Source organism: Abramis brama, assembly GCF_963993115.1.
Source record: "Abramis brama genome assembly, chromosome: 1".
Lineage (NCBI taxonomy): Eukaryota > Metazoa > Chordata > Actinopteri > Cypriniformes > Leuciscidae > Abramis > Abramis brama.
This window is the reverse complement of record NC_139963.1, coordinates 6,455,499-6,470,921: the sequence shown is the minus strand read 5'-3', so window position 1 is coordinate 6,470,921 and position 15,423 is coordinate 6,455,499. Positions and strand designations below refer to the sequence as shown.

The 15,423-nt window shown below is 37.7% G+C and overlaps 3 protein-coding genes across 5 annotated transcripts in view; 1 reads left to right on the top strand and 2 right to left on the bottom strand.

Moving 5' to 3' along the window:
• LOC311079881 (uncharacterized protein) overlaps window positions 1–3,201 on the bottom strand; it is a 518,544-nt gene extending 515,343 nt beyond the window's left edge. Inside the window, exon 1 of the mRNA XM_084109604.1 lies at window positions 2,737–3,201. The gene's annotated coding sequence lies outside the window, so the exon portion shown is untranslated. The remainder of the gene's footprint in view (window positions 1–2,736) is intronic.
• A 7,844-nt stretch (window positions 3,202–11,045) lies between these two features.
• LOC311079944 (uncharacterized protein) lies at window positions 11,046–12,869 on the bottom strand. The gene is made up of 2 exons (XM_084109670.1): window positions 12,718–12,869; window positions 11,046–11,432 (listed from the first exon to the last, which is right to left on the bottom strand). Exons 1-2 carry the CDS (start codon window positions 12,759–12,761, stop codon window positions 11,096–11,098), a joined length of 381 nt encoding a protein of 126 aa, XP_083965796.1. The 5' UTR covers window positions 12,762–12,869; the 3' UTR covers window positions 11,046–11,095.
• Window positions 12,870–14,192: 1,323 nt separating this feature from the next.
• The window catches only part of LOC311079665 (protein NLRC3-like), a 59,901-nt gene continuing 58,670 nt past the window's right edge, over window positions 14,193–15,423 (top strand). For 2 of the 3 annotated variants that reach the window (XM_084109290.1, XM_084109292.1), the window contains exon 1: window positions 14,193–14,347. The gene's annotated coding sequence lies outside the window, so the exon portion shown is untranslated. The remainder of the gene's footprint in view (window positions 14,348–15,423) is intronic. The other variant, XM_084109291.1, reaches the window with a different exon arrangement.

Genomic DNA, 15,423 nt, shown 5'->3' with positions numbered 1-15,423 from the left:
AGTAATCATATCTCCTCTGCCTATAAAAAAACAAAACCAATAAGAACAAATCAATTGTACAATCTAGCATTGTGTCAAACACACTGGTTAACCCTTTACCTGACTTGGTCCTGTAGTTTGTAGTAAGAGCTGCGCTTGAAAGGAAGCTATTGACCTGTTCCAGCTCTTCACCAACAGTGTTTCCTGCAGCCTCCTGGCTTCTCCCGCCCCACCTAACCTGCTCCCAAGAAGAAGACCAAGACCTTTATCATTCAAATCTTATTTATTAGTTTGTGTATCATCAATTGAATTTGGTGCCATGAGCAAATTTTGATAATATAAAATGTTCTGAGGTAGGATAACAATGAAAGAAAAGCTTTCACAACTGCAATTGTGCAGTCAGAACTTCTGGACGGGATCAGGAAGCATATCCTGCAAACAACCCTGCGGTTAAACCAGAATGACCAGTGCTGTTGTAACAGTGTGATCGCTGATAGTGATGTTAACTATGTTTAAAAAGTTCATAAGCATATATATATACTGTATATATACACACACACACACACACACACACACAGACACTAAATAAGTGGTTTTAAACTTGTCCTTGAGGATACCCAGCACTACACATGTTGTATATCTCACTTATATGACACACTTGATTAACTCATCAGCTCATTAGTAGAGACTGCAAGACCTGAATTGTGTGTGTCAGATAAGGGAGACATACTGTACACAATGCAGTGCTGGGGTCCTCCAGGACAGGTCTGAAAACCACTGCATTAAAGTATTTCAATAATGTTTACTACTTTTGACTTATGAAACGTGCATATTTACCGAGATAATAATCAAGCTACATTTTTCTGATGCTGTAAGGATGTTTCATTAAAACATTAAAACGTAAACTTAACTCACACACAGCACCTCACATTTGCCAGTGTGAGCCTTGGCATGCATTACAGATAGAAAAGGCTTCATCATGGGAAGTGGTTGGAGCTCGGATAACTTTTCTGCCATCTTTTCCAAATAAGGCCAGTGCCTGTAAAGGGAAAATTGCCAAAACTGGTAAGGAGACAAACCAGGATCTAAGTGACTAGTACAATTCCTGTAACACTCCAGTATGTAGTCATATGTATGGTAATTTGTCATATCAGCACTGATAAGGTAGTAGCCATATTCGTTTTCTAATTCCATAATATAAAAAATGTGTGATTTTTAGCTAGTCATGGTGTTATTCCCATGCATGGCATATATTAATAAAGGTAAAACATCAGTAAAAACTTCAGTTATCATTTGGCAATGGCTATCTACCTGCAAGCAATGTCCATACAAAAGAGTGTTGCATTTGCAGCTTGTGCCAGCTCCTTCTGCAGGAACATTGGGTCGGCATATATTTCTCCACGGTAGTGGCTCAAGCCTTGCAGCGAGACTCATGTCTGCACACAGCTATTTCAAGGCCCTCTTCATCCACCTTGGCCCTGGACTTCTGTGCTATTTCTCTGCCTGCTGGAAATGTTGCCGGTCCGCAGACATCATGACCTGTCCTCTGAAAGTAGAAACAATATGTTACATGTAATCCCAGGACAAGAAAACATTCAATTAAAAAGAGTGAAAGAAATCCTTACACTTAACATCTGGCTTCTAATTTGGTCAACAAAGGCAGATACTTTGGCATCTTGTGCGATGAACAGTCCATCAAAAAGAGACGGTTCGTCTGTCCTGTTAAATAAGAGGAATTCATCGCCAACACAATTACATAATAATGATTAAACGTTGCATTCACCTAAATTAATATGACAATTAACCATAAAGGTGCCACACATTTTAGTCTGTATGAATCACATTTGATCTGGATCACTGTGTTTAGAGTATCAGCTTGTATTTGTCCTGTGGAAATTAATGCTGTAATGTGGAATTAACTTGTGTAAGAAGTAAAAAACATACTGTTTAAAGTACAAAAATAAATAACTAAATCTTTATTTGTGTTTGTGTCTTCAGGCTACAGAAGGGAGAAAAAGTTCCTGAACAATTTACCAGATTGCTGTCGTAGAACTGTAATATAACAAGCTTGTTTAAAACAGTGCTATATCTTTCAAAACACTCTTTAAATTGTAAAAGCATTTACGTTTGAATGTGAAGCAATCACACATTTGACACATTTTGTTACTTTCCATGAATTTCAAATAAAAGTATAATTATATAATGACTAGAGCCGAAGAAAAGTATGTTAAAGAAATATGTTTAGATGCCACAAAATGATTGTTATTTTTTACAGAAATAAGGTAAAGTACAGTTTCTCTATAAATAACTATCAGTCCATTCAACCAATAGCTATACTTGCTTTTCCTTTAGAGGGTCATGGCATGGGGGGTCTAGAGACCATCGCATCTAGCACTGGGTGACAGGAGAGATGCAGCATGGACACACAAACACCACTGCACCACCCTATATCCACATTAAAAAAGAAAAGAAAAAAAGATTACACTTACCCTTTGGATTTCTTGAACCGGTGATGTTTTCTATTAGCGTCTGCAGATATAGCCGGCGTGTCTGGTGTGCATGCTGGGCATTTAAAGGGCACCATCAGGCACAGATCTTCTTTCTTAAAATTGCAGAAGGCAAACTCCCGAAAGACTCTGTGGAAGAAGGTATCACCACAAATACTACCCGTCTGGAAAGAAGGATGGTATTATTTTGGGTAATAAAAGATTTTGAAGTCTGGAATTCAAACACTTTGGAAATAAAAACAGCCCTTACCCGACCAGTGCAAAGACATCGATGTTCAAGCACTCTGAGAAATGCTTGTTGGGATAAAGCTGGGCTGGCTAATTTCATCTGCTCAAATGATGTGAACAGATCAAACTTAAACAGCATTTGGCAGCTGGTGGTTGCTGGCCAGTCTCTGTATTGAAGCAAGTCACTAATCCCAGGAGACCATCTGGAAGAACAAAGTGGACAGCTTATACACGGCAGACACAGGTTGTATGGACCTTAAAACAAACATGTGTTTACTATTTGACCAGTATTTGTACAGCACAGGACAAAATAATATAGTAAGCCATTATTATGCTTGACTTCATCTGGTCGGATATAAAAAGGTAGAAGGAAGTGACAAGACATGCCGTTGATAGTCACCAATACGGTCTGCTTTCCTGGGATAATTTTGAAGTCTTGGTTTGGACCACAGGAACAGATTTTTATCGGTGGAGGAACTTGAAGCACACACACTGCAGTAAATCACATTTCAGAAAGTAATATCAGTAATGTCTACACATTTACTCAACAAAAGATTCAGTTAAAGGACACTGCAGAGGGCACCTACTACATTATCTGAACATGCCTTGTTCACGGAGTTGATATTGGCCACTTTCATCAGCCACCACTACGGATGTTGGTGGAATGGGTTTTAAAAAACCATCAAACATCGCTTCCCTATCATGGAAAACATTTTTTCTGTGGATCTCGGTGTCACATGATGAACAGAAACACTGATTTCCTGAGGGGACACAGTCTAAGCACCGGACAAGAGCATCAACAGTTCTGCATTGTTGACAGCAAAGCTGGGTCACTGTCTCTGCAGCCGACATGCAGTTCAAGATCTCTGGCATTGCAGCCCTGAATTTCTTTTCAGAGATGACCTGTCTTTTGGTCCATGCAGACATGCTGGGTGTCTCTTCTACTTCCACTGATGCAGAGACAGTGACAGAAGTTAGCAGGTTTTTTAGCCTCTGAAGATGTTGATCTAAATTAATAAAAAATAATAATAAAGAAAAAGCCAATTGCAATAATGCATTTTAATAAAGCAAATTAGCAATTTCTTATATGGCTTTGTCACTTCATATGCATGATGTAAATGGGAATTACATACTTTTACAGTTGCCTATATGTGACATTTTCAATTTAAATATAAAAGCTGAAATTATTTAGGCTTTCAATTCAATATGCTTACCAAGACTTGGTCCCTCTTGCAGAATATCATTAATTTGCACCTCCTCGACCTCTGAGAGCTCCCTAGTGCCGGCAGGTTTAACTGCAAACACAACATGTAATGATATAGAAAACATCACTGCTGACCAAAAGCTGAGACACTTGTGAACAACAGTATGCAGTGTATTTCACTGACCAGATCGACTCTTCTGAACACGTTGTGGTAGGATGTACCCATGCTGGTCTCTCTTCCTCCAGGAGACATTGGAGACTTCAGTTCCCTTTTTTTTTCCTTTTCTTTTTAGTCTGAAAGTAAAAACTAAATGATACATTTGGGGGAAGCATTTGCAGAGGCATTTTCTTTTAAATTTAGGTAAATACCATGATAGAGAAATAATGAAATATGTATAATGAATAATGAAAAACTTTACTTTTGGGGTTTCCAACTCATCAGCCATGGTTTTTGCTGCTTCCAGCCATTCATTAAATTGTTTTAATGACTCTGATGCCATTTGTAGATGTTTTTAAATCGAAATAATTAAGGGATAAAGTAAAAGCACAAAGAAATACAACACAGGAAAGAGAGAAATAGAGAAAGAGAGAGAGAGGAGGAAAAAGAAACTGGCTCTTAAAAGAACCGATTGATTTGTAAAATATTTCAGTGATAAAGGATGGGTAGAAAAACCTGAAAACAAACAGATGAGATGATTAGACAAAACAAACCAGGGCTCTGTAAGAGTGGGCACGGACTGGTCCTTGTCAACCTGTGCGTGTCTATAAATCTGAATGCACTAGTGGGTATTATTAAATACATTTTATTTTGCATGTGAAGTGGAGACACTTAATATTCAACAATATTATTGATCTGCCTGCATTGGCACCATTATATGAGAACTGAGCTGGATGATGACATCACTGTTTTCATTAACTAAATTAATATGTTTTTTTGTTTTTTTTTAAGCTGATTTGAAACAATCTGTATTGTAAAAAGCACTATATAAATAAAGGTGACTTGACTTGTGGCTATAATCTAAAATAGGCAATAACAATGAATCTGAACTGGATTCCGTCAACCGGTTTTGCCATTACTGCATTTTTTATATATTTTTTAATTCTTTAAAATGTTATATACCTAGCTGAATTGATACCCTGAATTTAAATAATTTGGATAGCTGTAAAACTGTTGTGACCTGATACTACTTGTATAATGCTGAAACTACCTTTTTCTCTAAAGAGAAAACATACGTTACAGTTTGGGATACATTAGGCTGAAATTATTTGTGGCAATATGACAGAAATTGCAGATTATGCATGTGAAATAGCAACATGCTGCTAGCGATGAAGCTAGCTAGTAGGTAACGTTAGCAATGAAGTAACGTAACAGTTACTTTCTTAATGAGTAAAATGCCAATCGCAACTGATTTGTAACCGAGATGTCAAAATGCACTCATTTAGTTCCACATAAATTACAAAAAACACACACAACTACTTATAAATATATAAAAAAACAATAGCATACTTAAAATTCACACCTTACCTACTACCGACCTTGCACTGGGACTGTCAGGAAAACACCTGGCCACGCCACGCCTCCCTCCTTTTCTTCTTCTTCCTCTTGGTTCATCGATTTTTTATTTATTTATTCAGCACCACTAGAACGTGGTCAAATGGTGATTTTAGCTGAACTGAAGAAAAAATCTATCTATAAAAATGCTGAAAATGTTTTAAAATCACTACTTGATTATATGTCACGGTTTTATCACCTGTAGTGCTTTTAAAACATGTTCATCGTTTTTTTTTTTTTTCTAAGAGTTTAATTGTTTTGATGTGGTTCTTTACTTTCCAATACGGCTTTTTGAAGAAGAAAAGCACATCAAATACATTAAAAATATATAGCCTAAATAAATTTTAATTACACATCTCAGTTTTCTGTATTAATCTCGAGTAAATACAATGATAAAACAAATACTATTATGATTGGTATGACGGTCAAATGCCATTTCATGACACACGACACCGTCGTTATTAAAAGGAGCACTAAAGGGCGTTTAACTTTAAAACGTAAGTATAGGTCATAATAAGCTGATTGCACATACGACCTTTATGGTCATTTTTTAGAGGGGGACAGTCTCAAAGTGTGAGTTCTGCTCTCGGTCTCATATCTGGTGTCGTCAGACCTCAGGTGTGAATAAAGCTGAAATGAATGAAACACTCAGCTGATGTTTGTCTCTCTACTGGAATCACACACAGATCTAGTTTAGCAGAAGGAAAATCTAATGCAAGTGTTGCTGGAGGAGAAAGAGGACAATCACTGACATGGAAGACAACACACATAGACAGACATAGACATAGACATAGACAGTGAACAGACACATAGAAGATGACACAGCATAGACAGACAGACATGGACATAGACAGTGAACAGACACATAGACATGGAATACGACACACAGCATAGACAGACAGACATGGACATAATTTCGGCACAAATGGAACTCCATATTACAGAGTTTCTTTTTGAAAGAAATGTTGTGAACAAGATGTATCATTTGTTGGTATGTTGTGGGAGTGGCATTTTAGAGTGTTTAGTTTAATTTGTTTAAGCTTGAGAGCATAAAAAATTGGTAACTTAGTTGATATTAAAATGGCATTTAAGCCAATTCATAGGTCTTTAATGTGTTTAACAATGTTTAAACGGTTTCTTTTGGAACAAAGGATGTTTCTATATTGAATACTGTGGGTTGATCTTGTTTAATGTTATGTAACAGATTAATCCACGCATTGAGACAGGTGTAAAACACCTTTCCATGAGGTTGTTTTCTGCAATTTCATTGCAGTTCATTGCAAAAAAAAAAAAGTATTGTGTACATAACACCTGATGTACTCGTTATATCATAAGAAGAATGGCATCTACGCTAATGTTAGTCTTTCTGTTTATTCCAAGGTTTACTGAAGTCAGCCGGATCCGGGCCTAATCCAGATCAGGTGGTGGACCTGCGCCTGGACCCATCCACAACGCATCCCTGAAGTGCCAGCCTCATCAGCCCTGTGAAGGCCTCATCGACACAACAGCCATCAGCACTGATCCTCAAACTCGTCTACATACCGCCGTGACTCCGACCTCCAATCAGATGGAACTGGATAAATATTCTGAATGTTCTGATCCAATCTGACTTCTGACCTGTAACGCTGCCTGGATCATAATCATACACTGTTCGCTCGTTGGCCAGAGGAGAACTGAGCGACTGAGCCTGGGTTCTCCCAAGGTTTATTTCTCCATTCTGTCACTGATGGAGTTTTGGTTCCTTGCCACTGTTGCCTTGGCTTTTGGCTTGCTTAGTTGGGGACATTTAATATTAGACAATATTATTGTCTGTCTTACTTAAAGGGAGGGTACAAAGGTGTTTCATGTATTCAGAGTTGTTTACAGTGTTAAAGAGATGGATTCTCATGCTAAACATGGCCAAAGTTTAAAAAAAAATATTTTGTACGAATAACGGAGAATTTCTCTGCCGAAAATCTTACTTCCGGGTTGGTACAAGTTTCGGCTGATTTTTTTCGATCGTGGATCTAATGACGTAGACGAGAGTGGAACTCCTTGAGCATTTCTCTCGGAAAAGCGCGCCCGCGCACACGTCGACCAGAGGAGAACGAGACCGCGCACATCAACAGGAAATCATCGGCAGCGCTGCATAGGATATGTTCAAGAATGTCTCCAAAGTGTGTTTTTGGATGTGAGGGAAAGCTTACCGTGTTCAGCTTCCCAAAGAACCCAGCGTTACAGGAACAGTGGATGCAGTTTGTTTTTCCGGGGCAAAAACGGAGTTGTGCAAGGCTGTTTGTTCCCTGCATTTCGACGATGATTGTTTTATAAACAAAGCCCAGATTGACGGATTTGCAGATCGTCTAATGCTTAAGGATCGAGCAGTCACAATGATAAAGGTTTGCGGTCGCAGGCGGTTCAAATGTCAAACTGCTTCAAATGTCTCTGTGTGTTGTTGTTAGCTCGGCGAGTTAGCACAGCTTTAGCTTCGCCCACACGGGCCGCCTCCGGCCGCTTGTTTTTTTCCGGAAAGACTCGGTACAGCCTATCTTTCTTTTATAAATATAATAAAACTAAAGACTTTTTGGAGATATGAAGGATGCAATACTACTCTATAGGTACTCAAGATTAACAGGAGCATTTTATTATTGGATGTAGTTTAGAAAACTTAAATTTAGTTGGCTGAACTTATTGGATGTAGTTTAGAAAACTTAACTTTAGTTGGCTGAACTTAAATTTGAAGTTTACTTAACTAAATTAAATCAGCTCATTGTACTTTATAACTTGTCAGGTAAACTTTTCCACAATGTATTAATGTCTTGTTACTTGTTTAAGACTCAACATACACAGAATAAACATTGTGTTTAATGCCGTACTACAGGAACAATAAATGAGAATAGGGGTAATATAATCAATCAGCACAAATTAAAATCTAAAAGTTTGACTTCAGTAAAATTAGCTGGGTGAGACATGACGTGTATTCAAAAACACGGCTCAATTAATTAAACAAACCGCAGGCATCTACATAAATGGTATTAAAAAAGGGTGATAATTCACTTCGAGATAAAGGCCGTCAAAAACGTCACTCACGTGAGAAAAGCGGACTCGACATAAACTTGAAAAACTGACCTGAACTACACTAAATATATACATGGGTACTGGTTTAAGACACTTAACATAAGCAGTGAATAAATATTGGTTTTATACTTTACTACATGTAGGCTACGATTGGTTAACCGCATGACGACTATCCGCATCCCTCAAGGCCTCACGCTATATTTAAATTCAGAAGGCTCCATTATACAAATAATTTTTGCAATAAATGCATCAATATCAACCGACATATTAAAATATCTGCCTAATACTCTAATAACACAGATGCAAATAGATTGAAAAATTACCTTTTAGTTTCCAGCTTGCGCTCCAAATAACACACGATGAGCTCCCGCTTAAAACATTTAAATAAAGCATGGTTATTATATGTGTGAATTATTTAATTCTCTTATTTATTTGACTGAAACATGTTCTTTCAAAATGATAATATTTAGTTAAGCCAAAGAGTAACAGTTTCAAGTTAGTTTAACATGATGCAATCGTGTTTGAAAGAGAAACCTGATACAATGAAGTTAAATGAAAATTAACTGTTCAAAGTGAATAGCATTAAAAAAATATATATTTTTTTGAGTGTAGCAGCTGGTAACAGGTGTCATTTAAAACGCATCAATTATGTAAATAAAATATTATAAGCAATAAACATTATTTGATATTTTAAAAATAGCCTTGGATATTTCACCCGCATCTGCTCTATCCTGATTCCCGACCTGCAGAGGAAACACAAATGATGACGTAAATATTTTCCACCCATTATATAAAATATTAGCGATGCACATTTCACAGATTTCTATGTAAACTATATAAAACTATAGGCTAGTGTTTGTACACCATAATTAAACAAATTAACTAGATCAATCAATGCCTTTAATTCCATTAAAAGGAATCGAAACTAGTGAAAAACATTAGGCTGAAACGACGACTCCTGTGTCTCTCTCTAGTGGCCAACATTAATATCACAGCCTCGTCTTTCAGGGTTTAGCTTTAGAATTTGCTGTTATACTCCCGAACATCACAAATTCATACTTTGTATTCTGGGTAAATGTCCTCTTCCCAAAGCCAGAACCATTCATTGTAATCCCAGTTTTAGAATGTTCTCTTCTGATATAAAGTCCCTTTTTACTTCCTCTAGGAATGTCAAAACCTTTTAACTTCGATAATATATAACATCTGAGACTAGCTTTAACATCCAAGCAAAAAATAATGCCTTGGTCAGAACATGTTTAATTGATTTGCTGTAGGCCTACTTCACTTCAACACCAACATAACAGCCAAAAACAGAAGTTATCAAACATGAAATAAACTTAGAATTATTATGCAGTATTGCCACTTGTTGTGAAATAACTCATTAAAAGCAATAGCCTATAACAAATGCATCTACTAATGCAAACTTTCATACACTTTTAAAAGGTGACGTACATGGAGACGACGTATGTATGAGACGACGTATGTATCAGACGACGTATTAGTTCAAACATTCTTAGTATCACGTAATATTTTAATACATTTTGATATACGCCGCCGCCACATCGCCTCCGGTCAAAGGTACATTGTGTAATATTTAGGAGCATCTGTTGACAGAAATGCAATATCATATACATAACTATGTTTTCAGTGGTGTATGAAGACCTCACATAATGAACCGCTATGTATTTATTACCTTGAATGAGCCGTTTCTACACCATGGGTCTCCTTACATTGAAATGCGCAGACATGTTTCTACAGTGGCCCTAAACGGACAAACGCGTTTCGTCATTATGTTGTTCTTCGTGCAAAGAAGCTAGCTAAAGTCAGCGAATAAAACACTGACACAATGATGAACAAGTAACAAAATGATTCGCAATAACATATCGTTTTACTGAATAATTAAGTAAACATAATTTCTTTATTCATCTTTGTAAAGAAACCTCATTGCTGAACTGGCTACTCTCTGCTGTCTCAGACGACGGCATCTTCTCCTGTCGGCCACCGTAACTTCTGTTGGGTGCAATACACAACCTCACCACTAGATGCCACTAAAATCTACACACTGCACCTTAAATGTAACTACTGTGCACTCGCCGTGACGTCGCCGCCGATCTGCCGTCTGAAGCTTCTTTCAATCCCATTAAAAAATCTTCATGGACTGACGGCGACAGAAGGGTGGACGGCTCCTTCTCCTTCTCCAGGATAGCCTTGGGCTGGATCCCAAATGGCTCACTCCGGCCTTGTGGACCTCCTTCGAGTTCACACTTGGTGACGTCAGGAAGTGCAGACCTCGAGTCCACGAGCGCAAATTGTGATTCTCAAGAGCATTTATTATACACAAATCTTTGAAACAGTAACAATAACATAAACTTGCATAACTTGCCACCAGCAACGAACACAGTTACTATGAGAATCAAAATCAATCAATACTCGAAATAACATAACCTACAAACTGAAATAAATACTATAAAAAACAAAAACTAAGATGAATTATTACTTATTGTTTTATGATACGGTCCACTAATTGATCTAATATTGAAAGCATCTGGTCCATCTGCCGTTCTGCTCTTAGAGACTGCTGTTCCTCCTTTGCTCTGCTTCCATCTGACGACGGTCTTGCTTGGCTACTATTTCTCTGATAACTTCAAGGGAGGTTTCCTCACTACGCCTCTTTCTATTTGAGGGTTTTTTCTCCATCCCTGCACTTGGCCTTGTGGACGGTGTAGGAATCCCCTCTGGTGTTGTAGATCCACAGGTATGATCAGCCTCTGAAGGCCCTGCTTTCACAGTGTCCTCCATTTCTGCTGGTCCTGGCTCAGGAAAGGTGAAGAAAGGCTCCAGTAAATCAGCATCAACAGCACCAGAGGGACCAGCCTTGAATTCTGTCGGGGTGCTGATCTGGGAACTGTGACCAGATGAAAAGGTGTCCACATTATATAATGGGAAATGGTATTGTGTTAATTACCCACTATAAGAGTATTCAGTTTCAGGCAGTAGTGCAACATATATGTTTAAATGTGTTCATTATCAATTGTGCTATTGGTCAAAGCCATGTCTGGGTGATTTATGATGATAATCTCTGTAATTATATCTTAACAAAACTTACACCTAAAAATCTTCTTCTCTGCCATGCCACTGAAAGTCAAACAGCCACACAACTCCTCCCCTCATTTATCTGATTGGGCGTTCACAATGATTTCTGGGTAGGTAGGCCCAGAGCCATAGAGAGAAAGAGTTGCGACACTCCCATAGACCTCCGTTGTAAACAATGGCGGCGCTTTTAACCGCCTACTTCCGGGATTAGAAGATCGGATTAGTTCCAAACACTGTCATTTTAGCGTTGGACACCATTCACTTACATTGCAGCGCGTCGAGTTGTTCCAGAGTTAAGTTGTTGAGATATCGACCTCTTTTGAATTGTCAACTGTCTATATTGTATCAGAGGCCCTTTGCGATGCTTATACTGGTCTTCATTTGTACATGCACAGCGTAATTATTTATATTTTATGTTGGATGTTTCAACCAATTTTCAAGCACTGCGCTAGCTAGTTAGCTAGCGCGACTTCGTCAGCTGTCACTGTGACAGTAAGAGTTCGGTAATGAATCGCTACCACCTTTATAGCAACTTTTATTTAATTTAATTTTTTGGGATATACTAACTTTTCATTATGTTTTATTGTCTTGAGTAAAGCGGCTTGTGAGAACAATGCTGGACCTCTAGGATTGTTATGGGATCACCAGTCCTGTCTGTTTCATGGATCACCTGCCCCTGGTTTTTGTTTTTCTTGTTCACACACAAGCACACATTTTTGTTGTCTGTCATTGTTTAATAAAAAATATTTAAGCGAACTCTGAACGGACGGCCACGGCAGACCTCTTTGCGTGATCACGAAGGTGTAATGGCTGAATCAAAATTTATAAGCAAAATCACGGGAATCAATAGCCTAATACAGCCCAGTTGTGCTAAAATAAATATCATGAGACGTCCATCATCAGATGAATGATATGGAAAAGTTAAGTTAGAGCCGCTAAAGCCAGTGCTACTACCCATGCGAACATGAACACTATGCTTTTCCCTCCAAAAATATAGCCTAAAACTTATCTCCAAATGCAAAACTGACATTAACAAAATGCAATAATGCAATAACAGCTGAAAAAGTACTTGGGTGTGTGTTTTATTTTATATTTACCGTTCAATAATGCAATCGCTGCTGTCTGTCCCATAGAAGAACATGACAGCCAGCGTGTGTTTTGGAACTATTGCGGCTTACATGAACCACGTGACAGCCATAGCGGCGACATCAAAGAGTGTCGCAACTCTTTCTCTCTATGGCTCTGGGTAGGCCTAACTCGTGTGGAGGGTGCTAAAGTGCGAGCTTGGCCGAAGTTCGCATCGGGGGCACAAAGGCGGCGCTCGCGATCACACTTCAGAGCACAGAAATGCTCTCGCGAGCGCAAGGCAGACGTGTCAGATTCAGTCCAGCGCAGTTTGCTGATATCATGTTTTATGAACTCTGATATCATGTTTTATGTGTATACATTATGTGTGAATATTCCCAAACTATCTGACATTGCGATCTCTATGGGTTATGCATTGTAATTTTTATTTAAAAAGGAAACACATTTGTACATCTGTATTAAAGAAAAAATGATTGACAAACATGTATTTGGAATGGAATTAAATAAGTACTTTGGGTGTCTTGTTCATTATATTTATTTTCATATAAGAGCAACAGAACTTAAATTACATCCAGTTTTTTAGCAACACTGTGCACGAGCGTGAATCCCGCGATATCCATCTTTGATCTCGCAGGTGTCAGATCCACTGCGAGAAGAGAGATCTGTCCGGCTTGCCAGCGCTTTTTCCACTCCTCCTCTCACTGCAGCCGCTCCTACTCTCGCATACATTTCAGGCGAGGCAAGGCGCATCTCAAACAAGCCTAATCACAAACATTGCGTTTTCTCATCAGCCTCGCGGACAGGTAGACTGACATTATTACCAAAACTAAACAAAAAATTAAAAATACATTTAAATAAAGAAATAACTGATTACAATGTTTATAATCGATGATATATCAAATTAATACTCTTAATACACTACAATAGTGTATAATAGCCTACATTACAAATAATGCTATTACAATTTTAGGCTACATCCATACATGAAGGTTTACAATTTTTACATAAACCATTTCAAATGCACGTTTACTAATACCAAACTTTATGTTTTTTTTGTTTTTTTTTGACAGAAGACACAACAGAATTAGAGACTCTTTGACTATTTTTATTTATTTTTGAAGGTTTTTTTCCCTCCCTTTTCTTTTTACTTATGGCCAGTAGTCTGTTGGAGGAGCGTCACAATAAAGTGTTAGCAGACATATATTTAGCAGACTGTCTACTAATACTCTAATGACTGATAGTTGACATAAAGTTGCAAAGTTACTTAGTCAGAATGTTTAAAAGAGACCATCAAAATAAAGTGTTACCAAAATTGTAGCATTTTTGTTTGTGTTTATACTGTCCATTAACAAATTAATCCCCAAAATGTTGTTTCAAAGTCTTCTATTCTTATATAATAAAACTGTGCAAGTGAGAATGCAAAAAATATATTTTTTTATATGGTCTCGCATTTATCTCAATACAAGTGGCCCTGCTGTAATTTATCCAAACCCGGAAGTGAGAAAAGAATCCACTCGAGGAGAGGCTGGTGGACATTAACCTGTGACATTCACCTGTCTCACAGTGACATCGAAATCAGCCGATGACTGTAAAGACGCCATTTAGGAAGATAGAAAATCAGCAATCGCTTCACATGTGACAGTAAGTTCGTTAAACTTTTCATAGCTGTAATATCGATAAAGTATTTGCGTCTAAACAGACATTATGCCGAACTCAAACACATAATAAAAGTGTAAAGTTACTTTCGTGATACTTCACGTCTATTGTAACACTCATTAAATAGCCGAAATGGTTAAACTTACACTTTTTTTCTGTTAACAGGAGAATTTTAGTTTAATGTTTAAATCTTTGGTTGACTTTTTGAAACTATGTCATTATTTAAGTAATCTATATTATAATGTGTGTTCAGTGACGCAGAAAGACTGGGCGTGTAGTCACAGGATAATCACATTAACGCGTAACAATATAACATCATATTTGCTTAATGCGAGACGAAAAACGGATTGGGAAAAACACCTGCTGTTCAGCAGTGACATTAAAGTGAAGGTGAATCCACATGCAAGAGGTTTCCACACCAGAGGTTTGTGGACGTGACTTTACAGGTCACGCAGGGAATAAATGACTTAGAGATGGGCAATATGCCCAAAAGCTTGTATCACCCTAACTGTATATAGGTTTACCATAATAGGCATTTATTCCGGACATGGCCGTAAAACATCAGCTGGTCGTGATTTCTAAAATGTCTGGCCACACATGAACAGAATCCGCTGATAACAGACACTGTGACACGGAAGCGCGTCAAATTATCCACTATTAACTACATTTTATGCCATGCATTGCAGATTCGTACACAGAAGCTAACTGCATTTTTAATGTTGACAGCAACAGAAACAAACTTTTCCATAAAGAGGTGCTATTTTTTGCTGTTTCTTCAGAAAAAAAAGTTCCAAACTCCACAGAACTGCTGTGTGAAAACACATTTTTTTCTTACCGAACGAATCATTAACCTATTTGAACGAATCGTCTGAGTTAATGATTGAACTCACTTGTTAAGATGGTGGCTTGGCACCACCTATACTGGCTGTTTTAGTTTCATATTTAAACGTATCATTTCATATTTCAATAATCAATATGTTATATTAAAAAAAAATCTCCTAACATTATTTCTGCAATTGTAATTGCAGTGTAAATGCATCCATGGCTCCTCTGCATTAACA

Bases quoted from the DNA above. Each gene is read 5' to 3' on its own strand.
- LOC311079944 (XM_084109670.1), bottom strand. From the start codon at position 12,761: ATGTTCTTCTATGGGACAGACAGCAGCGATTGCATTATTGAACG. The intron at 11,433-12,717 runs GTAAATATAAAA...ATCTGGTCACAG, and splicing joins AGCGATTGCATTATTGAACG to TTCCCAGATCAGCACCCCGA.